We start from the raw sequence: 26,268 nt of genomic DNA, 5'->3' as shown, positions 1-26,268 counted from the left end.
TTAGCTTTTCTATTAAGATAATAATAAGATAATAGTGAAAACATAATAATAATAATAATAATAAATATTATGCTATGGATTGGTGTTTACAAAATTGTAGATGGATTGGATTTGTTAAAGATAAATTTATGTGTTGTGATCTTGTTAAAAGCTGAGTTGTGGTTAGTCAAAAATTATTTTAATTATCTCCTATAAATACACACCCGGATGATTAGATAAGAAATCACCAGAGAACCCCCTTATCTTACTACCATCTCTATCGAAACACCATCTTCATTGCTGTAACCTCCACTGCTATATGAGAACGATCACCATCAACACATATCTATTGCCATTATTATCATCAATACCACATGAGTCTCTAAGCTTCTATAGCATTGCCAAACAGTCCATCTTTTAAGCTTTCATAATACAAAACACCAACATTTTGAAAACAAAAGATAAAGCACCAAAAAATAGCCACTGACATAAAAAAAAAGGAGAAGCAATCAAATAAGTGCCCTGCCATTACCAGCACCATTAGTTAGGAATATTGTCATCTATCAACCATAACTCTTGGCTCCAGTAACACAGCATAAGTCAGGTTTGAAGAAAACTCTCTCGAAATTTATGAGTATTCCTCAACAAAGACTTGTCTTTCTTTAAAAAACAATAATTTTGAAAGAGAAGCACGTGGAGGAAATATCCAATTTAGACCAAAGTCATGAAGGCTTCTTGCAAGTAGGTACTATTGGCTTTGCTTGGGAGGCATGCACAAAGCCATTTGCATATACGATGGATTGGACACTTGCTGACATTACTAAAGTAGCAATGCTTTGTTTAGAATATTGAAAGGTACTTTTTACTCATTTATGTGTGTATTCATTTATTTAATTCTTTGTTTGTTTTATTTATTTACTTACTTTATTTTTTTTCTTTAAATCTTGTTTTGATTATTTAGTTGATGAAAAGTAAAGATTTAATAACAATAATTAATATTTATTCTTAAATTACAAAAAATATAAATAAGTTTTATAAAATTTTGGGACGATTTAACAATTATTCCAATGATGAGATTTTTAAAAATTTCAAATGGTAAATTTCTTAAAAAATCTTTAAGTGAGAAATTTCTCTAAATTTGTCTCAAATTATGGAATAATTTAGATGAAATTTCAACAAAAGTAATTGTATTCTTTTTCAAATATAAAATTTTTTTGCATTAAAGTATTTGACAATTACCAAGGATAAGAATCTTAAAAATTTCAAATGATAAATTTTTTAAGAAATCTCTAGGTGAGAAGTTTCTTTAAATTTATCCCAAATAGTGAAAGAATTTAAAAGAAACTTCAAAAAAAATAATTGTCATATTATTTTCTTTTCAAAAATTAAAAAAAGAATTTCTAAATAGGTTCAAATGGTGAAAAATTTAGAAATAAAAAAAGAAATTTCTAAATTGACCCAAATTGTGAAAAATTTAAAAATAAAACTTGTAAAATAAAAATAAAATCCAATGATGAAATTCTTGGTAATTGCAAATGCTTGATTATCTAAGAAATTTCTAAATGAGAAGATATTTTTGATTTGGTCCAAATGGTGGAATAATTAGATATATTTTCAATAAAAAAAATTAAAAACAAAAAATGATTAAATCTTTTCGACAACAAAGCCTTTTCAAGAAAACAAATGAGATTCTTGAATACTCTTGAGGTGATGAAATATTTTTAAGAATTCTACCAAATTGATGAAGAATCTTAAAAATTATTTTCAATATTTAAATATTAAAATTAATACTATTAGAATCAAGATCTTAAGATAATTTAAAATAAAATGGTACCATCTTTTGGATGGGTATAAGGGGGTGCTATAACCTTTTCCATATGTAACTGAACTCTCGAACCCTGTTATGATTAGTAGACCAAAACTTATTCTTTTAGGAACCCTTATCAAGCTTAAAAGCTCCTTAAAATTATAGATTCATTAGGTGGCCAATCACACAGAAAAAAAAAATAGTGGTGACTCCTCTTGTTAAGTTTAGATATAGATTTTTAGATCTATATGTTATGACACTGATATCAAAGTTGGATCCCTCAAGTACATTTTTAAGAAACCATTTCTACCAGATAGGATAGCGAGATGGCAAGTCATGTTCTTGGAATATGATATTGTGTATATGACATAAAAATCTATAAAAAAAGTAAGATAATTGATTTTCTTGTTGACCGAACTATAGAATATTACGAGCCTATGAAGTTCGAGTTTTTAGATAAAAACTTAATGGTGATCTTGCAGATAAATACGAGGCGCCTGTAAGAAAAGTGTGGAAGATTTTTTTGATGAAGCATCCAATATAATGGGGCATGGCATTGGGGTAGTGCTAATATCCCAGAAGGAAATTATTATCCCTATACTACAAGGTTAAACTTTAATTACACATACAATGTTGTTGAATATGAAGCATGTGCTATGGATTTGCAGATGGCCATTAAAAAGAATATTGAGACACTAGAAGTATATGGAGATTCAATCTTGGTAATTTATCAGCTAAAAGATGAATAGGAGACCAGGGACCCGAAATTAGTGTTATACCAAAGATACATAACTAGCTTGATAAAACAATTCAAAAAGATCTAATTTTAGCAAGTTCCTCAAGAAATTTTATCAGATTGTTAATGCCTTAGCTACTTTGGCAGTATTGTTTATGTTAAATGACAGTACGAGAATCTAGCCCATCAAAATACAAATGAGAGATTCATTGGCCCACTGTTCAAATGTAGAAGATGAGGTAGATTGACAACCATGGTATTATAATATTGTACAGTATATCAAGTGCCAAAACTACCTTAAGCAGGCCTCAAAAAATGATAAGAGGATCATATGAAGATTAGTAGTAGGATTTATTCTTGATAGAGAAATCTTGTATAAGAAGAGTCGATACTAGATCTTGCTAAAATGTACAAATGTTGTTGAAGTAAGAAAGATACTTGAACAAATACACGAGAGAATTTTTGAAACACATGCCAATAAGCATATAATGGCCAAACAGATAATGAGAATAGGTTACTATTAGTTTACAATAAAAAATGATTGCATCATTTATGCCAAATTTATGCAAAAAAAATTCATTTCTCCCATGTCCCACTACATGTCTTGGCACTACCATGGCCTTTTTTTATGTAGGGAATGGATGTGATTCGACCTATAACCCCAAAAGCTTCAAATATGCATCATTTTATCTTTTTAATAATTGATTACTTCATCAAATAGGTGAAAACAGCTTCGTATGCTAGTATTACATGATCAGTGGTGTGTAAATTCATAAGAGACAGATAATATGTTGGTACAAGCTCCCAAAAAAGATCATATCAGATAATGCCAATAACTTAAACAATAAAATGATGAAAGAATTGTATGTATAGTTTAAGATAAAGCATCATCATTCATCACCAAATCATCCAAAAATGAATACAGGGTAGAAGCTGGGAATAGGAACAGTAAAAAAATATTGGAAAAAATAAATGATACATATAGAAATTGGCACGAAAAGTTACCTTTTGCACTACTTTCCTATAAAACATCAATTCAAACTTCCACGGGGGCCACCTCGTTTTCGTTAGTGTATGGAATTGAAGCTGTACTACCAATTGAAATGTAAATTCCTTCCCTGAGAGTTTTTATGAAGGCAAAATTGGATGAAGCATATTAGGTTCGAGACTGTTTTGAGCAATTGAATCCCATTGAAAAGAAAAGGCTCTCGGCACTCAGCCATGGACAAATGTACCAAAAAAGAATCATGTGAGCACATGACAAGAAGATACAACCTCGGTGCTTTCGCGAAGTTAAATTGATTTTGAAAAGGATTTTGCCACATCAACATGACAACAGAGGAAAGTGGGTACCCAATTGTGAGGGTCCATATATCATAAAAAAGGTATTCTCGAGTGGAGCTCTGACCCTTGCAATAATGGATGGTGATAAATTGTCAAATCCTGTGAATTCAGAGACTATTAAGAAATATTTTGCTTAAAAAAAGTTAAAAGAAAAGTTTTAAAAAAAAGAAAAAATAGATTATTCAGATTAAAAACTCTAAAAGGGTGGTTTGAACCAGAAGGGGAATCATTTAAGCTGAAAACATAAAAAGGTGGCTGAAATAAAGGTGGAGCTAGGAGAAAATCCTTCAAAGAATGAAAGGATTGCACACAACTAGGCGAATTGGCACTAAAATTAAATGAGATGACTTTTGAGGGCAAGTTTCCTTTAGTTGCAGATATGGGGCAAGTATTGGTTTTATAAAATCAAATATAGCAAGATTGCAAATGTAATGAGTTTTGGGAAAAAACTTGGTCCGAATAGGTCAAGGTCGTTCAAATGTTCATCATCTAGAAAATTGATATTTGATTCTCAAAATGCTTTTGAATTATCTATTTTTTATGTTTCGAAAAGCTTATCTTTATCTTTATAAACCAAAATACCCCATTGTTGATTGAGTTTCATACTCAATCTTGAACATGAAATCATTGCATTTGTCATTTAAAGTTAAGATAATGACTAATAAAGTTCATAATAGACTAATACATCGCTTAAAAAATAAAATGTAAAGATGACAAAAATAATAATACAAGATCAAAAAAATGAAAGAAAATTGATTGATCACCGAAAATAAGAAGGAAAAAAAAGGAAGAAAAGATAAAAAAAAGAATTCGAAGAAGATTTTAGAGCAACCTAAAGTCAAATAGGTCCATTAGAAGTCAAAGATTTTGAAATAAGAGGAAATAGAAACAACTGGATGAAAATCGAAAGATTCAAAAAGGCGAGAATACTAGAAGGCTTTTAAAGTTTGAAAGAATCGAACCAATTTCAAAAGTTGAATCAACATGATTAAAAACGCATGATATAATTCATTGATTACATCATTATCTTTTTATTCATCACAATCATTGTATGCATTACATACCTCTTATGATAAGTTGCATTAAAGGTTTTTTTGTGAGACAGCAGCAAGAATTAACATGTTTTTCAATTTTAAAACAATGATGATGCCCAAGCTCAGAGGCATACATCAACACCCAAGCTCCCATACCTAAACAACCCAACTCCCCGCACACCCCTCAAACCTTAAAGTCCCAACCTTCATGCATCCCATGAGACCTCTCGACCCAACATCCATTCCCACTATACCAGAGCTTTACCAAGACCACACACTTAAAGACCCCTTTTACCTAACCCAATACCTAGTACCTAGGCCTCTTTCATATTGACAACCTAAAAAAAAGACAAACAAAAAAATAAAAAAACTAATAAAAACACAGTCCTAGTCGATTAGGCAAGGAACCATCAGTATTGAGCTATATATAAAAACAAAAAATATATATATCAGTTTGGTTTTATATAAAATAAAAAAATGAACATCAAAATTTCAAACCTCAATTTATGCTAATTAGGGTTGTTTTTTGTAAAAAGAATGGGGGATTTGGGCTCAGAGAATTGAAAGGGATTTTTAAGAAATTTTTGACATTTTTCGATCACCGACGACCATTGGGGATGAATGGTAATCAATAACACATGGCTGTTTTTTGGGTTTTTGGCCAGCAAAAGTTGAGACAAAAAAGGGAAAAAAAATTTTAAGAAAAGAAGGAAATGGGTTAAAAAAAGTTTTTTTTTATAAAAAAAAAAAAAGCAAAATGACACCATTTTAATAGAGGAGATCTGCGGATCCCACCCAAGATCCAAGTAACTCAACCCAACAACCCATTTTAGCCAGCCCTCAATCAGTGCAACCAAAACACTCACAAACCCCTACCGGTCTAATCAAACCAGTATTGACCGGACCGTTGATCGATCCAATTCAAGTTTTTTTTTATTTTTATTATTTTTTATATATTATTTATATATTTTTTTAGCTTTATTATTGTTATCTATGTATGTTTAAAAACTTTTAAAATTTATTAGAATAAATATTTGTTTAATAATAATAATGATAATGATAATAACAACAATAATAAAAGAAATTAATTTCAAAACTTTTGATTCTTTTTAATATTTTTTAAAAGAATAATAACCTAAATGTTAAATAAAAAATAAAAATATATGTATAATGATTATAAAAGTAATAAGGAAATTTTTTTTGCCTAGATGTTGGAGGGAATATATTTGTGTTTTAAATAATGATAATTCCGCTTAGAAGTTGGAAAATTATTGAAAAACCAATAAATAAATTAATAATATTATTAATAATAAATTGTTATAAAATAAAAATACACGAAAAATTTTAAATTAATTTTTAAAAATTATAGGAAGCAAACTTGTTTAAAAAATCTACCTAGATGTTAGGATTTTTAACCCCAAACCTTAAAAGCGAAACCCTAAACCCATCAAACCCTAAACCATTTAAACTCTAAAATTAAAACCCTAAAATCAAAACTTTCAAACCCTAAAACTAAAACCCTAAACCCTTTAAATCCTAAAATCAAAACTCTAAACCCCAAACTCTAAAATCGAAACCTTAAACCCTCCAAATCTTAAAACTAAAACCCTAAACTTTTTAAACCCTAAAATCAAAACTTAAACCCTAAACCCTAAAATCAAAACCCTAAACCCTTTAAAATCTAAAATCAAAATCTCTAAACCCTTAAAGTCCTAAAATCCTTAAAATCCTTGAAACCTTAAGATTTCTAAACCCTAAACCTTTAAATCCTAGACCCTCAAAATCCTAAAATCTTTCAAACTCTAAAATCTAAAACCTAAACTCTAAATTTTAAAATTCAAAACCTAATACTCCAAATTTAGTACGTAATCCTGAATCATCACCCAAAGTCACCAAACTTTAAATATAAATAGTCACACCTAAACTCTGCCTAGATGTTACTGAGTCAATGTGGTCTCATTATATTTAAGAATCCATTTTTAAATTACATTTCATCACCTTGCATAACATCTATTGGCATACATACGTCATCATGTTATTGTTGGCACTCATTTTGCATTTCTCTGTCTTTAATTTTTATTTGTTACTTGATAATACCAGCATTTATTTTCTCATATAAAATATTTTACCAAAAAATAAATAAATACGTATTTTAAAATTGTGATATTATAAAATAAAATGAAAATAACATTTTGAAGGAAATAATTCTTGGTACTCTACCTAGATGTTAGAGAGTCACCAACGATTATCTTCTACAAAGAGTGTTATTTTTATTTTAAGGAATATTGTATTAAATTTCAAGCGGAAAGAGTTACTTTAAATTCTAGTTAGATGTTAGATAATTTTAAGATAATTCTTTAACTTAAAGATTTCCTCAATATTCCTAAATAAAAAGTTTTAGCAAATTTTTATTTTTTAAATAAAGAAAATTAGTATTAAATTTTAACTCAAAACCATTTCATTCAACATTGAAAATAATGTATGATTAATTGGTACCAATCCATAAGCATTATGAGGGTGCTAATTTTTTTCCACACGTAACTGACTCTTGAGCTCAACTTGATTTTTCGTAAATCAAAATTTATCTTTTTGATAAATTTTAAATCTATTTTTACAATTTTATTATAAAAATAAATTTTTGGATAATCAATTACACTTTAAAAAAATTGATAATAAATCTCTCATTTTTTTTATTTTAAACATTTTTATGTCTAACAAATTCAAAATCATTATGACAATAGACTCTTATTTTTGTTAATTATATTTCACTTCTATCTCCAAGTTGATTTGATTTACTAGTGATGAGTTGCTAGCTACACGCTTCTTTCTTTCTTTTAGCCTAAAATTTGTTTTGTGCAGAAGCAACGCAAGTGGATTAGAGATAGTTTTGTTTTTCTTTTTTAATGCTCCCTCAGCATTTTGTTTTTTTTTTTTTTTAATGCTCCCTCAGCATATGAGTTTGATTAATTATATATATTCATTTTCATGCTGGCTGCAAATAATTTATTGAAATTTGTGACAAATTAAAGCATAATGGGAAGGAAGAGACAAGAAGTAAACAGAATGATAATATTTTTTGAATATTTGAATTATTAATTAGTACTATTCTATATCTGATGTGACATTGTTTTCGTAAAAATTGATCTCCTAATGATTCATCCTCTTAGCTTGGTAGCGAATTGTAGAATTTTTGTTTCAAGCTTGTAAAATTGATCTTCTAATGTGAAGCTTCTTAGTGAAAGGTTATTTTTAGGTCAAATTAGTCATTTTATTATTTATATTCAAAAATTTTAATCTTTTTTATTTCAATTTTAATGGGTTTTTATATTTTTTATTAAAAATTGATTTAAAAATAACTTGATAACGAAATTAAAAATATGTCGTTAATTAAGATGATGTAGTATTTGGCATATATAGCATGATGAGATGAATTAATTTTTTTATCATGTCCGTCTTAAAAGAATCATATTTTATCTTAATTAAAATAATAATGAATTCATTGATTTTTCATGCTAATGTATGCCAGGTATATGTTAGAAAGATAAATCACACTTAGAGCTCATAGGAGCACACTAGAGAGCCCATACAAGCATGTTGAACACCACTTGAGCCCAAAAGCTTAAGCTATTAGGCTCTTGGGTCTTTCATACATATATAAGACATCTCATTCATATTTTCTAATGATATAGGACTTTTTACTCACATGTAAACCATATCCTAACAATCTCCCCCATTCACTTGTGAGTTCTAATCAAGTCCCACTTTGGCTCTTCTATGCGAGTAAGTCCTATCAACACTTCCTTTGGGCTAGGCAACATCATATCTCTAGTGGGCTTTTAGGGCAGGCCACAGCACTTAACCTTGCTACCTAGGTTGTCTCATTGCTCTTTCAAGCTTATACTCTAGATTGACTCAACACATCGCCCACTTGGGTGTTTCATTTCTACATATTATCATATACTCGCTACATTCAAGTTGAACCTTTAATACTAATATTCAAACACATTGAGTTGATGGATACAGCCTATCTGCCAACAATCTTCCTTAATACTAATGTTCAAGTATATTATCATATTATCATATACTCGTTACATTCAAGTCGAACCTTTAATACTAATATTCAAACACATTGAGTTGATGGATACAGCCAACCTCCTATCTGCCAACAATCTTCCTTAATACTAATGTTCAAGTATATGAAATTGATGGACGTGACCAACTTTCGATCTGCCAACAATTTTCTCCCAACAACACTATTGGGACCAAGCAACCTCACATCTCTAGTGCACTTTTGAGGCAGGTCACAGCACTCAACCTTACCACCTAAGTTGTCTCATTGCTCCTTCAAGCTTACACTTCAGGTTGACTCAACATATCGGCCAGTTAGGTGTTCTATTTTTGCATATTATCATATACTTGCTACATGCAAGTCGAACCTTTAATACCGATATTCAAACACATGGAGTTGATAAACATAGCCAACCTCCGATCTGCCATCGATCTCCCTTAATACCAATGTTCGAGTACATGACCGACCAACTTTTGATTTGCCAACAATTTTCCTCCAGCAACATTACTGGGACTCAAACTAGTAACTTCTCGAACCCTTGACTTTTTGGCTCTAATACCACTAGTTGGGGAGATAAACCACACTTGAAGCCCATGGGAGCACACCAGAGAGCCCATACAAACATATTGGACACTACTTGAGCCCAAAAGTTTAAGTTATTTGATTCTTGGATCTTTCATGCATATATAAAATATCTCATTCAGATTTTTTAATGATATGAGATTTTTTATTCACATATGAATTATATCCCAACAATATATATATTTACTTATATAACGTCATATTACCTTGTTAGCAATATTAAGCTAATGAGATTGGTTAAGTTAATAAAGATTAAATATTTTACTTATAAATTTTAAATTTAATCCCCGTTGCTTGTAATCTTTACTGGTAATTCTTAAAAATTTAAATTTCAAACATATTAAATATTATATATTAAAAATAAATATATAAATTAATTAAAATAAACTCTTGATTACTGATGTAGTTACTGCTATATAACAATGCATGCATGCATGCAATGATATCATGTTTGAACACTTCCATCCACCTTTTTTTTTTTTTTTTCAAAATATAATACGTTGAGTTGAGTGCCATACTGACATCCGCTAATATTCCACATATATGTTTTTGCTTTACTTAGCAGTTACAAATGAATTGCAGGATCATCTTATAAATGTTTCCTATGAATGTGAGTCTGAGTTAGTTTTCTGGCAAAAAAAAAAAAAAAATCTGAGTTAGTTTTACTTTACCAAATCTCTTCCCCTTTTATATAAAATATGGAAAGTTAAACAAAAGGTCTTTTTCTTAGAGTACGAGGAGATGAGTGCCGTTTTTCCATTCTCGTCAAACAAAAAAAAAAAAAAAAAGGAAAATCAAAGTTTTGTGGGTTAATAATTTGATATCTCACCAAAATTCGTAAATTTTGTTTACGTCAATAGACTTTGACGTGTTTTATTAATTTATAAAAAAAAAAAAGAAAAAGGAAAATGTATATGATCAATTTAACATGGACCCATGCATGCAAACATATAGCAATATTTCATCTGCTTAGAAAAATTAATTTTGTATTGGATAGAGATAAAATGATCATTAATAATTTTAAGAATTTGAATTCTTATTGAAAAATCATGAATTGCTTTAGAAGATCAAATGATTCGTAATTTTTTTTTGGTAAAAAAAAAATTTTAAGATAAATAAATTATTTAATTTTTCATATCAAGATAAAATATGTATAGTTTAAAATTGATGATTGTAAGTTATGTATTCGAAATGATTTCAATAAATAATCATTGATAAGATTTGAATTTAAAATTTTTTTATTAAAAAAAATAAATTTAATTGATTAAATTAATTATTTATTGATAAATGATTCGTAATTATTTCTTGTCTTTGGTATGACCTTTTCGTTGTGATTGCTTTTTGAACTTTCTGCTTGTAAATAAATAATTAATCAATTAAAGCAAATGAAGCCACATGGTATGGTAGTTCATTAGGTCATGCACAACCCATATGGACTATATTTTCTAATATATATACAGAATATACTAGTAGGCTAGTCTAGGCTAGTATTAATTTGGTTAAGCAAAGATATCGACATTCCACCGCAGTTTAGGTAGTGTAGGTCCTTCATCTTTACGGCAAAAATTAAAAGAATAATTTGATGGAGAATTACAAAGGATAAGAATAATTGATGAAGCTTCCTGTCCTTTCCGCCAGGATTTTTTAATTTCTTTAACACTCCTCAATATTCTCAATTGCTTAATTTTCATTTTTCATTTTTCTGACTTTGCTTTAAACCATAAATAAATAATATGATAGTATCAAATTTAGATTAGATGTGTATAAATTTCATATTTATTTGGATGAATGATAAAATTAATTTTAATAAAATTAAAAATAATATAAAAATAAAATTAATTATTATAATAATAAAATTAAAATCAGTGACGATATATATATATATATTTAAATGTAAAAATAATGATAATAGTGAAGTAATTGAAATAAAACATAAAAATGATCATTAAAAATATTAGATTAAAAATTATAAATATATTTAAATTATTTTATATTTATAAAAATAAAAATAATTTAAAATTACTAAATTATTTAATGTTAAATAATAATTTTATTAATAAATAATTAAAATTAATAAAATAATAATACCTCAAATAAAATTTTTAAATCAAAATACAATAAAAAATAAAAAATTAAATTATAAGGATATTTTATATTTATAATAAAAAAAAGGGCTAAAAAAGAAAAAATATATTAAAAAACACCGGTTGATCACGGGATCAAAAAGGACCAGTGAATAACCGACGAAATTCTCACTGATCATTTGAAACCAAACGATTATATAGTGCGATTGGCACAAAAATTTTTGGTAACTGAGCCTCCACCGGAGGTGCTTATGAATCCCAAGGGAGTCTTCATCTTTCACTTGTACTATGTTCACCCCTCCAGTTGACAAATATAAATGCTTTGATAGTCTACCGCTGGGTGTGGCGTGGTTATGTGTGTTTGTGTGTTTGTGTGTCTCTTTCTCTCTCTCTCTCTCTCTATATATATATATATATATTTATTTATACAAGCACACACATAGAAATTTAATTCCAGCTCTAGCTATTATTATTTTTATTAAAAATATAAATAAATGCCAATTCACACGCACAATTCTCCTACCTTCCTCCCTTACTCAGCTCATCACTCATCAGTTTGAGTTTGGTTCTTTAATTCCTGCTGCATTAATTTGCAGTAGTTTTATTTTTGTTAATTTGTATCAACCTAAATTAACAACGAACAACACAGACAAAAAACTTATATATACTCCTAATTGCCTCTAACTTTCACATGGAAATTAATCTTCTTCTTCTATCTATATATAAAAAAAAAATAATACCTTGACGTCACTACTCACTATGTATGAACACACACTTTTTATATATTTAGTTGTTGCAAGTTATAACAGATACCCGAGATCGCCGGTTGGACATATGTTTAGACTAGCGAGGCCCAATAACCAAAGGCCTTTTTTTTTTTTAAATGTTTATAGGGTCTTCATGCTTTGAACACTGGAAAACATGTGAGCTTTTGTAGGTCTAAGAATGAAAACCTTTTAGTCCCTTTCTAACTTCCGCTTTAGGGCCCATCATAATCCGTCGAAATTGACAAACACCAATCTAAATGCAGGCCCAGGGAAATTTATCCGATTTGCAGGCCAGGTAAAGAAGATTCACCCCTATTTTTTCGGTCTGCTTTCGACCGGTAGTTACGAATCATGCTATTCATTTTCCTAAGAAGGAAGGGAATTGCGTGAAGCACAGACTTCAATAAAAACTTGTTCTCCACTTTGCGACAAAGCTCTTCAATTCCACCACTTCCTTCGTGTTTCAATGCTAGCTTCAGCTCTCTAAAGACATGCTTTCCATCTCTCACAACCATAGATGACAATCCAAAATACTTTTCTGGGTTGATAAAATTCTCACTTTTCCTTGTTGTGTTACTACTACAATACAAAGCTGATTTGTCAAAATTAATTTCATTTTTCTTTGTAATTAATTAAAACCGTTGGATCATTCATTAGTGCTATCAAGATAATTGAGGAATTAGCTGCACATTGGCTTCCGAAGTTTTTATTCACCAGAAAGAAAAACGTTGTGAAATTTTCGTGCAACTCATCGTTGATCTATTATGAAACAACTACTTGTTTGACAAATACACAAACTCATCAGCCTATAAAATTAAGAAATATTGTGGATTGTTTCATCACAAATACAGAAATTATTATAAATAAGAATCATCACAAGCCACCTCTAACTAATTAAGCAAGAGCTAATCAATTAATTAAGAGATTGAAAACCTTCGCCTCCTAGGCTTGGCAACGTCCATTCCAATGCTATCAACTATATGAGAAGTGTCCTTGGAATCATGTCTAAAGGGGTTTAGCTTGCCCAGAGTCTTGGACATGGACGAGAAGAAGGTAGGCTTTCTGGTCCCTATTCTCTTTGAACAAGTTCCAGCTTGATTATTCTTCTGCAAGTCGGATATGTACATCTTCATCTTCATAAGCTCGGATCGCAAGGCCTTGTTCTCCTTTGCGAGCGACACGTCTGCCTCCAACTGTTTCCTTGTCGGGGCGGCATCGGGCGCGTTGCGAACATCCACACCACCACTCCTTATCTTCAGCTGGTCATAGTACAAAGCGTGCAAAACGATCTGCATGGGCAAGCGCTTGTTTTGGGTAGCATGAAGTCGAGCTTCGTAAGACAGCTTCAGGGGATCCATGGAGCTGCATACCTTCTCTCTATCTATCTCATCCAGATTTGGGTGAGCCTGCATGCATTAATCAATTTGCAACCAATATTAACGGTGATCATTAGTCCTCGAATATAAAAGTAATTAATTATGACCATGATCATAATTAAAAATAAACAGTTAATTTACTACTAATTGGTAGTATATAGTATTAATTACTACTAGTAAAGATTAAATATTGAAGATCAGGGCAGGCTGCTATTTATTTGTTTAGTAATTATAATTAACCTTGAGATAGATGTCAATGGCCCGGTAGAGATCATCCTCCACCTTTCTGGCTCCTTTAGGGACGAGATTGGCGATCCCGTTGAACATGGAGATGGTGGGTTCTGCGATGGTTGCTATCTCCGCTAGATATGCGTCTATAGTCTTTGCAACTCTCTGCATCGCTGAGGAACTTACCTCCCTAAAATTGCCGCCGTTAAAAACAGCCATGCTCTTCTCCTTCTCCACGAATCCAGAGATGATCCTCCTGACGCTATCCAGATCGAGCAGCCTCTCCCCATCATATGTGAAAGACAAGACCAAAAGATCATCAACCATGACATGCTCCAAGATCACGGAGATTCGTTTCTCCAGCTCGTTCCTGCAAGCACTGGAGGCTTTCAGGAAAATTGCACAGCGGAGAAGGCAACACAAGAAGTGGATTGGAAAAGCAGCTTTCTCCGCGGGTAACAGCGTCACTATAGACTCCAAAAGTTCACGCTGTTGGATTCGAAGATCAGAGTCGGTATGATCGGAGCACTTGATGCCGTTGCCTGAGTGATCGCGTACAATATCTCGAAGCCATCTCTCTGCGTAAGTTATGAGAGCGCTAGCTAGGGTTAGAGCTTTTGCCCCCCGTTGTTTCATTGCGCCAATGATTCTGCCAAACAACTCAACGTCGAGGATCGATAGCCCTTCGGTCCACCAGTTCGGAGGCGTACGGCATGGAAAATTGACCTCGCTACAAGCCTTCAGGAAATCGATATATAATTTGATCCATATTGTTTTTGAAACATACAACTACCACAGAATTAATTCAATTCCCAAACCCTGGTTCTTCGTAGAATAATTCGTTGCATTTAACTATATAACAGTATAAAAAATTCTACTTAGTAAGTAAAATTATTGAATACTACTAATATTGTTACTGACGAGAGAATATAAATATATATATATGTGCCCACCCTGGCACTCGCAACATCAATGCATCTTTGAACAATCTTAAGCTCCTCTGCCATAGGAAGCAGATCTTCGCATGATTTAAGGACGACAACGGCGCCAGAGAGGCTAGACAGGGCAACTTGGGAGAGGAAATCTTCAGTGCGCCCTGCCAGGTTGCTTTCGCAGCATTTGTCCGTCATTTGGAGATACTCAGCAGCGCATCGAAGAGCTGCAACGTTATGGACTGTAATATCAAAATTGACACCATAGCAGAATTTTGCTGCCTTCTCGAAGATCTCAGGGCCTCCGGGGATGTCGGACACGTTGATTCTTGTCAAGTCTAATTCTTTTGTTTCCATTATCAGCTTTCTTACGTAATTGCTCTTTGCCACCAGCATGAACTGCATGCCCATGCCAGTTAGTTACTCTACTTTTTACCCGTGATGATCACTAAATTTGACACTAAATAATTATAGACACGCAAACGCACAAAAACTTCAAAAACAAATACTAGTAGTAATTATATATACCTTATGAAGATTGAAATTGGCTTCACCAACTTCAACTACAACATCAGTCGGGATCTCTTGGGAGAAAACCCTGAAATATATTAACCAGAAATGATAACTAAGAATCTGAATATGGTAATATAATTGGTATACAGAGTACGTAGTATATGTTGGGAGGCTTAGTGAATTATTTTACCACTGGCCCGTCCTCTCCATGGCAACGGACATTCTGCTGTTGCTCTTCACAGGAGTAGCCAATGCCATAGGCGTGCTGGTTGGGGAAACAACAGACGTATGGAGACAGAGAATAATAGGATGTCTTTCTTAATTGAGAGTTTTATTCTTATAGAGATTTTTTTTTGGTTGTTTCAATTATCTTATAGGCTCTTTTGAGTTTACCTTTTAATCCTCTTTTCCTTCTTACTTGCTTGTGACTTATCAGGTGAGTGATGACTAACTTCTGGGTATAGCTTTTCTTGATGGATTATTCTACGTAATACCACTTCGGGACAAAAAGGTAGCTGGTTAGCTGAGTCTTTTCCTTGGCTAGCTCAAGAGTCAAGCCTGCAACTTTGACAAGTGATCAAGTGAGGCTTTTCTCTTCCTACTGCTACTAATTTACACTTTGGTTAATGGTTATGGTAGTGTTTTTCTTTTTCTTCTGCTATGTTGATAAGTGGTAATGCTCGCGTAGTAGACTTGTACCTATTCACTAATGGTTAAAAAAGACCATCAAAGTATTCATCTTAAACTTCTTTCATAAGCAAAATTTTAACTTTACTTTTACAAGAAGCAAAATTTTAAGTTGATGATCTAAATAAATTGTGAAAGATGCATAATCAAGGAAAATGGGAAAAAAAAAAAGAAATACATAACAATGGCAATATGTGTTGGTAAATTTTACATATATACTAAAATAGATTTTTTTTTATATCTTTAAAATTTTAATTTAATTGGTCAATAATAATATATTTTTATCAGAATATTCAAGTTAAACTCTCAAATCTGATTCAATATTAAAAATTTAATTCGCATTTTATTTTTAAAAATGAATAAATTAAATTACATTTAAGAATATTTAAATTGCATATATTCCTGTTATAATGTTTTCAGTAAGAGAGATGGATTTAACATGATTAGGTCATTGACAATTGAAATTTATTAACCAATTTGTATGACTGGGTTTATCCAAAATTGCTATAGCAAGAAGACACAAAAGTTGCATACTCTGAACAAATTTTGTTTTGCATAAACCAAAAAAAAAAAAAAAAGGAAGAACGGAGGAATTAAGACGTTCCATTGGAATGAATGGTGTGGCGGCTCAAGGATAAAGTGTGCGGATGAAGTGACATTGACATATTGGTGGTCTGCCTCTTAGCTATTTAAAATACAGTACTAGTATCAATTACTTATCCACAATATATATATATATATATATCCACTTATTTTTGGTACAATGGTGTAGGTATAGTGGCTACAATAATCAGGGGAGGGATAAATAAGTAAATTGGTGGCAACATCGATCATTGAGACGCGGACAACAGGCGACGGAGTTTGTCTATTGATATTGACTTCTGCCATTCATTCAAACAAGTGGTTGCTACGTCTCCAGCTGCTGATGTCATAAAGCTTTGGCTGCTATCGTGCCACGTTCTCCACCAACCCCACACCTCTCCACCCATGAGTACTTGATATATATGTTGTTCCCTCAGGCCTCAGCAGACAAGATAACAACCTAGCTAAATCAAAGTCTCGCTCATATTAACCAATACCAGTACCACAAAGTCCGACGTAATTGCCACACTGAAGATACAGATCGATAACTACCCACATTCTGCTCAATGCTTAAAAAAAATTTTTGATTAATCATTTTCTCCTTTCTTTTCGTGATTTAGGGATTCAGAATAATTGTCTCTAGCTCGCCCTGGCCCGCTGGTTCATTCCCACGCTCGTTTTAGTCCGAGTTTGGATTTAATTATATTTTGATGTGATATGATTAAATTTATTATATTATTAATTAAATTTAAATATTAATTTTAATAAAATTTGTGTAATATAAATTTTTTATTAAATTTTTAATCATAATTATAATTTTTTAATTATAATTATAATAATTATTATTATTATTTCTAATCTCAAAAAAATTAACAAAATCTTCCATTTAAATAAAACCTTACTCTTTTTCTATGGACTACATTGATGTTTTCTTTTCTAGAGATGTATATCATTACACTTACCACGTTTTTTTATGTTGCCCATCTGCATTCAGCTCGTCTTTATATACTTGTACATTTTCAGAATAGGTACCAATAGCCCAGATCAAGCCTGAAGTGATTTTTTTTAAAAATGTGTTTTGAGAAACTAAATAAAAGATGTTGATATAAAGTTTTCGAGTATTATGAATTGAAAATAGTTGTAATTAGTTATAGCTGTAATAATCACCCTAGCATTATTTTTGAACTTGTTAGTCCAATGATTATTCTTTAAGGGTAATAGAAATAAAATAAAATAAAATACTAAGAGGTTTATTCCTCTTTACCTTTTAAAGTTTTTAACTGAATCGTTTGGTTGTTTCTAACAAATTATGGTTTCTATAATAATTTTACTTTACTTGCTCAAATACTGAGAACCTAATATAAAATGATGAATGGATTTGAACAAATATTTTATGTTTTGCATTGTGCAAAGTTGTATTAACTATTTAGCCTATGAGCATCCAATAAATGCGGGTCCCTTCTAACTTATGCCCTTTCTTGTAATCTAAAGTTGGACTGAATTGAACCGAAGCTTGGCTTTCTTGCTTTCAATAATGTCACCAAGGGAGGATAGGGTCGGTTTGGAATTCTGGCTATGGTTACCGAGTTAGGCCCAAAAGCCTTTTGTAAGGCTCTTTCAAGGATCTCCCGCTTCAAAGTTAGTTCTGGGCAACCCGTGAAGCCCTTTTAGTATTTGAAATAGGCTTATTCGAAAAGTTTCGTCTTCTTACTCGTCGAAAAAAAAAAACAAAAACTTGATGATGTGTGTCACGGTCTCAGAAAGAGTTCGGAATGTCATTTTCAACTTTACGAAAATTTTTTGTGAGATAAAATTCTGAAGTCTTCATTAAAGGAGACGAAATCTTTGCAATATCTTTTAGGCTTCAATCGAGAAAATATCGTAGAAATAATGATTTTGGGGATGCAATAATAGGCTAATTAATTATTTGTTAGATGTGGAGAATTGTCTCTCATATACATTTTTATATTTCTGTGCTTTGACCCTTGGTGTTTGTACTGTCGTCTGCAGTTATGTTCTTGGTGGTGCAACACAAGGCAATCTAGATTCATTTGTGTCTAGAAAATCGGTGATTTTGATATATACTATATTACCTTTTTAGAAACATTAATTAATATAGTGTTGTACATCTGTTAATAAATTTATATACTAAGATTGGTTAAGAACACTCCTGTTATTGCCCTGCTTCAATGCACAGCACAGCATAGCATGTAAGTTGAGATGCATACTTTTGCCTCTTCCAACCACATACCCTTTATCTTTGTGGACTTGTGGTTTAAGCAAGATTCTTCTATGATCTTATGCCCTTCGGTCTTAACCAGTTCAATGGAGCTTGGCAATTACCATCATTTATGGTTTGCCGCTCGGGTAAGAGTAAGACCCTTAAAATCTTGGTATTTGACTAAATGGCTAGCAGATCTCTACAGCCAGTTCTTATAAAACTAATAATACAACTTCGCTCGCGAATAAAGCAGCCAGAAAGAATCACATATATGGTGGACATTTGGAAAGAAAAATTATCAAAATCACACTGAACGTAAACCAATTATCATACTGAAGACGTAACAACATAAATCAGTCCAAATATTCAAACTTTTCAAAAAAGTAGAAGTTATAAGAGAGTTTATTTATGTAGCTGGGGATTATATATATAAAGCACGGCGATGCGACGTTCACCTGGTCAATTGCGACAAGCACAGGCACATCTTTCACAAGTGATACTTCTTTACTCAACCGAACTATAACTCCAACAGCTGCATGTGCTTAATACTTGATTCCCATTTGAACCAGGTCATACAGCGTTGTTCCTTCAGGGAGGGCCATGGATTCAACTCCTTTCATCCATCCAACACAAGCACCTTCTTTCAATGGAATAGAATCGGAAATTTGGCAAGGCAATTGTTGTAACTTGTAAGCGTGATTCATTGTATTTCAAGAAATAATGTAGAAATTGTTTGTGCTGAGCTTTGATCTCAAGGTATTTCTGAAAAGACAAAAGAGAAGGGTGATTAGAGGCAAAAACAGGAAGTGTTTCTTACGTTTGCATTCTAACGTATAAGTTAGAAATGATGTGGTTGGAAAGAGAGTAATAAGGAGAAGATGGAGTGGTGTATCTTACCTTCATGGTGCTTGGAACTTCATATTTATAGATAAGTAATTAGGGACCATTAGAGAAAAATAAAGACACTGTCAAGTTGACGTGACACTGAGAATGTCAGATTGACCGACATGTTAGATTGACGCAAATGTCAAAATTAATCTTGATTGTTTGCTAAATGCTTTTAATATGAAAAAAAGACTATTATGCCCTTTTAATTACTAAGTATCCCCAACATTCTATCCCCTCATCAAGCAGTTTGAGTATCATACTACTTGACGTATGATCAGTACATTCCACATAGATCAAGTAGGTAGAGAAAAATGATATGAAACATGATTCTTTGGAGCCGACATCATTAGGATTGGTATTGGGAGATAAATGGCCTAGATTCGTGGTTCAATATGGTAAGGGTTTGATCTTGCGATATGTTATGAGTTGAGCTAACGTTGGTTTAAAGGTCATTGAAGTGTTAATCATTCGGAATGATCTGAGATTAGTAGTGGAGTTCGTCTAGTCGACATGAGACTTTTGTTTTATTCTAAGAGTTTGAATTTGAGTTTTTACTTTGACCTTAGGCAACGAGCTGAGCATTCGGTCTGTTTCAGAGAGTTATTTAACTTGAGCTAAGGTTCCCTCAATCTAATCGATATGACTTAAGGTTTGTCAGATTTGGTTAGTTTGACAGCATTAAATGAAGAGATATGTAGTTTGAGTGGAAAAATTTAGACAGGGAAAACAAAAGGAAATATGCCCATTTTCACTTTGACACATGGCATGATCTATGCCGTTCTTCTAATCTACCGTGCAACTATATAAAGGGATGTTAGGGCTTTAATTTTCCACCTTTCTGTTTTCTTTGCTCTCAATCCAATCTAAACCTTTCAATCTTAAAAGCTTTTTGGCCTTAGAGTTTTTCTACACTTTTTTTTATATGTATTCTTAACTATGTTTTCTAGCATAAATAAGGAAGCCAAGAGTTATAGGGTAAAACCTAAGGGGGTTAGGTTGGGCAAGATGATGATGATCTAATTTTACTATTCATCAAAAATCAAAATTATGAGAAGATGACCTTTTAGTTCAACCTAATGTTCAAGGATGAGTAGCATTGAAATGAATAAAATGATTGAGTAAGAGAAAAACGAGTCCTGAGCATGAAAGAGCTATGTGCTCAAATAAACTTTGACCTATAAAATCCACCACTTTTTTCCCATTTTTCAAGTCGATCCATCTTTTATGGCTACCTTCCTTCATATTCGATTGTTTTCCTTTCTAAGGCTCTGTCACATCAATTTTTTTCGACTTTTACTCTTCCCCCTATGATGTTTCTATTGTCACTTTCATTCCACCTTAGTAAATTTTTATGGAGATTTCTTCTTATCTTGAGATAATGGTGGGCTAAGGTGTTGTGTTTTTCTTCTCTAAAGGCCAAGGAGGCTTCCACCTCTTCATAACTCAATTGTCTAACAACAACTCCTCGACCAGGGGTGATTAAATTAGACACTTTTGAAACTTGTGGTAGAGTTATGGTTTGTAACATTTGCTTAAGAACCTGTATCTATTCGGTCAAAGTTTGAAATTGTTCCATAGTCAGTCTCACCTATGGTTAGGTGAATCGGATGAAATGTTGGCTATGATGGGTTTTTGTTCCTGCCAAGACGGCCATCTATCCTTCCTCTAAGTTTCTCTTCCTTGGTGGCATTTCTTTGTGCTTGGCTAATAAATGGAAAAAGTACTCTACTTGGTGTGCCAAATATTTGTATTGAACTCCAGTCTCAGTGTATTCTTGGAAAGATAAAAAAAAAAAAATGGTTAGAGGTAAAGGCAGAAAGTATTCCCTTTGTTTGTACTTTAATGCGCAAGTCATAAAAGATGAGGTCGAAAGGATAGTAATGGGGAGAAGATAGAGTGGTGTGTCTTACCTTTATAATGCTTGGACTTTCATATTTATAGATAAGTGATAATGGACCATTAGGGGATAATAAAGATATTGCGAAACTGATGTAGCACTAAAAATGTCAGATCGACCTGACATGTCAAGTTAACATAAATGTCAAAATTACTTCTAATTATTTATTGAAGGCTTCTAACATGAAAAAAAAAATATTATATCATTTTGATCATTAAATGTCCCTAATAAAAATATAATCCATATGGAATATGGTGTACAACTTCATTGCATAATATAACAAGCTAAGCGCAAAAAAGACAAAAAAAGTGCCAAAGATATACACAGTCTAAACATGACTTCTTCTCTTTCTTTCTTTCCTTTTTCTTTTTAAAATTCTCTCCTGGACATCGACAATTAAACTTTCGGTCAGTCCTCATCTCATTAATAAAGTGCAACAGGAACATGAACTAAATATTGAGAATGGAGCACAAAACGTAATCTTGTTTGTTTATTCTGACTTGTTAAAATGTAGATACCACACGTTTTTGGCATAGCAGGAAACTGGAGCATAAAATACTTTCCTTGTTCCTTTTGTTTGTAAACTCTCCTTCTTCTGAGTTTGTGCTGTGGCGGGCTTCTAGTGTTGTAATTCACATTGATATAATTTCAACATATGTGGACATGGACAGCCCAGTTTTGATCCGATGGAGCCCAAGGTTGATTTGGTAGCTTCTGGATTTATCTTGCGCTGGGGGTTATTGGTGTATCCAAAGCCCGATAAAAGTACGTCAAACAATATAGTGGCTTGAGCTACATTCAATGGCTGAATGCCTTATTTGGGCAACCAATAAGTACAATAATTTAAATTAATTTTCTAACCTGTTTTCTCGAATTAGTCCAAATTGTAATTTTTTATTATTTTATATTTGATGTATTATTAATATAAAAATTAATAAATTTTTTAAAATAAATACCCAAAAGTTTCATATTTTTAATTTGATAAATAAAATTTTATTTATATATATTTTTAATTTTACAAAATAAGTTTTGCTTTTGACAACGAGAATAATTACTCTTTAAGTTTTTTTTTTTTAATTTCTCCCTTCACTACTTTTATCTTCGTCCAAGAAAATTAATCACTGCTGCACAACACCAAAGTCGTCCTCTTCAAGCAACTTTTGGGGATACCCTCTTGAAAAAATATATTAATTACCTGCAGCCAATTACACAATTTTATCCTATCCCCCCAAATTCCTTCTCTAATGCAAGTTAAAGAAATCGAAATTTTCATTCTTCAAAACAAAAGCATGGACAGTTCACTCAATTTTTTCAACTGGATCAACCCTCATCAATCACAATATGGATTCTGGAAAAAAAAAAAGCCAACTATAGCCGAAGTTCACAATCCTTCTCTTTTTCTAAAATGATTGTAGAGAGAAAAAAAATTTTCAAAATTTTATGTATTTATTTTAAAATACTTATTAAATTTTATGGTTTTTCATTATTGATATGATAACATATAATTTACTGATAATATATCAAATATAAACTCATATATCATTGTCTTTATCTGCTTCAATGTACTGACTTCTTGTTTCCCATTTAAGCTGCACCCTGCAGCTTGGAAAATGAATTTTGCTGCCATCGATTCATCAAGGCAGGGCAGCGTTCAGTGTTCACAGCAAAAGACTAACTGGGAGCCAAATTGGTTCACAAGAAATGTAAAAATTGCAACGGCTGCCCCAATGCTGATTCCATTCCTACCAAAAAGTAATACTAATGGAGAGCCTCCTGACCTTTCTTTGAATGTCTAAAAGAGTCGAGGTTGAGGACTGGACAGTATTAATATATTGGTGTTGATTGAAGATAGTAAGAACTATTTGCTAGCAGAGATCATTGAAGTGGGTGTGACATTGAAAAAGGTCATTAAATGATACAAAAAGACTACTAGCATTTTTGTTGTACTTTGCTTTATATACATTCTTGCGTTGCTCGACAATCACTAATCAAATAAAAAAAGAAACGAAAATGGATGGTCACACCTACAAGCCTACACAATTTTTTGAGCTCGTGAAGCCACCATCCACGACAAGGTTATGACCACTGATGTACTTGGACTCTACACTAGCCAGATAAAGAGCGGCCTCAGCAACGTCTTTAGCTTTTAGAGTCACACCCTTTAGATTGGCTAATCCTCCCACATATTCCTCCATCTTCTCTGCTTCCAAATCCGTGCATTCCTCATCTACTTCACAACTTCTCCATGCATTAATAAGCATGGAAGTGGCCACCCCAAAGGGAGAAATGCAGTTAACCCTGATGCCATGCCGGCCTAACTCGCAAGCAGTGTTCTTTGTAAGCCCTATAATGGCATGTTTTGAAGCCGTGTAAGCATGTGGCCCAAGCCCTCCCATTAAACCTGCTACACTTGCCGTGGAAATTATGCAGCCACTTTTTGTTTGCACCATTACTTTCGCCGCGTGCTTCATTCCAAGCGCGGCTCCTCTGACATTCACTTGCATTACACGATCAAACTCATCGGCATCAAATTCAATTATACTCTTCCTCTTGGATTGATTCCCAAGAACTCCGGCATTGTTGAACAGAATGTCAAGTTTGCCAAATAGTGAAATTGTTTTATTGATCAACATATCTATGTCCTTCTCTGAGCTTACATCACAGTGTACATATGCTGCTGAAGGGGCCAAAGAGTTAGCTAAAGCAATGCCAGCAGCATCGGCAATATCAGCAATTACAACTTTGGCTCCGTGCATCACAAAAAGTCTTACTGTGGCCTCTCCAATCCCTCTGGCACCGCCTGTTATAATCGCAACTTTTTCCTCAAGCCTGAAAATTGGTAATCATTGAAAATGCCCCAAATTAATTTAGCTAAGCTACTGAATTCTACGAAATGACTGCTTGTCCACAACTTACAGTGGAAGCGTGCAGTGACTTTGTAAACATTTCTTAAGTACATTCAATGTCTAAAACAGACTAAAAGTGATAGACAGTACACATACATATATATCGATATATATATATATATATATATATATATATGAATGAGAAAACCTTTGAAGAGAAAAAAAAAATGTTACCTTCTTTGTGAGAGTTGAGAGATGGTATTTTTCTCTAGGAAGTCGACTCCCTGAATTATTTTCTCAGGAATAGCTTGAGCAGGCATGGTTGATAAAACAGAGGACACACAAAGAGGGACGGAAAACGAGATATAGAGAGATCGAGAGGCAAAGATGAAAGAAGTGATGATACGATTTAGATTTATATAGAGAGATTAAAGCTGGCTTCGTAGGGCTTCCGGAGGAGCTTTGCAATTCCACAACAACCCTCCTTTTCTTTGGGAGTCTTTTTTTTTTAATTTTATTGTTGTTGTAGGTTATTTGAAAGAAGGGAATGGATGGCCGGACAAGAATTTTGTTGCTTACAATATATTTTATCAAGGAAATTAAGCAGAGAAATCAGCCATCACCCTTGGTCAATGATCTGCAATCACAGCCTAATAACTCCAGTGAAGTCAACCCTCAGAGCCTCTGTAAAATCAGCATCACTAGCATCAACTCCTGCTAATTAGCATTATTAAATCCCTGAACTTATGTTTGTTGATTCAAGGCTAAAATACTAAAAAAAGAGTCCTTAAATTATTTTTTTTCTTAAATAAATAATTTTATTTTTATTGTATCTAAAAAAGTTTTTATACTTTGATTTATATCTAAATAAACCCTTCAAATGAAAGAATGATTTATGTTAAAGGCTTATTTAGGTACAAATTAAAAATTTAAAGGTTTATTTAGATATAAATTAAAGTTAATGGATTATTTGGATGTAAATTAAATATTAAGGATTTATTTATATATAATAAAAGAATAAAGATTTATTTAAATAAAATTGTAAAACTGAAGTTTTTTTTTTTATTATTATTTTAGCCTTATGCAAAAAATGTATCTTGCACATTGTATAAATTTGCACTCTTGATCAATGAAATTCAATGCTCTTTCGCACTCATTCTTCAAAACCCTTTTATTTATGTCTGGCAAGAATCTTGATTTGGATGGGTATCTTTGAAGGGGTTTTTTTCCCTCTTATAATTAATGTTGGCAAAAATTAAATGTTTGTAGAAAGGGATTATGTGGTAGTAATTCCATTCATATACAGTTGGGGTTTATCCATCAATATCTAATTATAATATTCATATATAAAGGCAAATATATATATATATATATATATAGATACATATATATCCTAAAGAAAAAATATCTTTCCCTTTTTATTATGGTCATCAATTTGATGCATGCAGGGCAACGAAGATTTCGGAGTATACGGCATTTTCTTTCGTTTATGCTAGGGCTGGCTAAGAAGGATCCGTCTGGAGAATCCCATTCTATTCTTTGCAATATATATCTCGTCTTTGCTTGTCCATTTCGTATACACTTAAAATTTGGATAAAAGATTGCGCACAATCCATCTTTCTCGCTCCTTGTTCATATCACTGTTAATTTTACAACTGCATTAACAGTAAGTAATAATAGTTTCTAGCTAGGGACA

The 26,268-nt window shown here is 32.1% G+C and overlaps 2 protein-coding genes across 2 annotated transcripts; both read right to left on the bottom strand.

Annotated features, from left to right (window-relative positions):
* Positions 1 to 12,844: 12,844 nt before the first annotated feature.
* Positions 12,845 to 16,037, bottom strand: LOC111302225 (root phototropism protein 2-like). The gene is made up of 5 exons (XM_022898158.2): positions 15,642 to 16,037; positions 15,467 to 15,536; positions 14,960 to 15,337; positions 14,019 to 14,744; positions 12,845 to 13,808 (listed from the first exon to the last, which is right to left on the bottom strand). Exons 1-5 carry the CDS (start codon positions 15,707 to 15,709, stop codon positions 13,320 to 13,322), a joined length of 1,731 nt encoding a protein of 576 aa, XP_022753893.2. The 5' UTR covers positions 15,710 to 16,037; the 3' UTR covers positions 12,845 to 13,319.
* A 7,564-nt stretch (positions 16,038 to 23,601) lies between these two features.
* Positions 23,602 to 25,845, bottom strand: LOC111301496 (short-chain dehydrogenase reductase 2a-like). The gene is made up of 2 exons (XM_022897193.2): positions 24,807 to 25,845; positions 23,602 to 24,555 (listed from the first exon to the last, which is right to left on the bottom strand). Exons 1-2 carry the CDS (start codon positions 24,890 to 24,892, stop codon positions 23,751 to 23,753), a joined length of 891 nt encoding a protein of 296 aa, XP_022752928.2. The 5' UTR covers positions 24,893 to 25,845; the 3' UTR covers positions 23,602 to 23,750.
* Between the last annotated feature and the right edge of the window lie 423 nt (positions 25,846 to 26,268).

The sequence above is a fragment of the Durio zibethinus genome, chromosome 15 (assembly GCF_047325235.1).
Source record: "Durio zibethinus cultivar Kanyao isolate XHJ-2024 chromosome 15, ASM4732523v1, whole genome shotgun sequence".
In the NCBI taxonomy this organism is placed as follows: domain Eukaryota; kingdom Viridiplantae; phylum Streptophyta; class Magnoliopsida; order Malvales; family Malvaceae; genus Durio; species Durio zibethinus.
The sequence above is the reverse complement of the archived record's forward strand: the minus strand, read 5'-3'. Positions and strand labels throughout refer to the sequence as shown.

Coding starts and splice junctions, on each gene's coding strand:
- LOC111301496 (XM_022897193.2), bottom strand. CDS start 24,892: ATGCCTGCTCAAGCTATTCCTGAGAAAATAATTCAGGGAGTCGACTTC. Junction 24,556..24,806: donor TCTCAACTCTCACAAAGAAG/GTAACATTTTTT, acceptor ACCAATTTTCAG/GCTTGAGGAAAAAGTTGCGA.
- LOC111302225 (XM_022898158.2), bottom strand. CDS start 15,709: ATGGCATTGGCTACTCCTGTGAAGAGCAACAGCAGAATGTCCGTTGCC. Junction 14,745..14,959: donor TTGATGTTGCGAGTGCCAGG/GTGGGCACATAT, acceptor GATTTCCTGAAG/GCTTGTAGCGAGGTCAATTT. Junction 13,809..14,018: donor CCATTGACATCTATCTCAAG/GTTAATTATAAT, acceptor TAATGCATGCAG/GCTCACCCAAATCTGGATGA.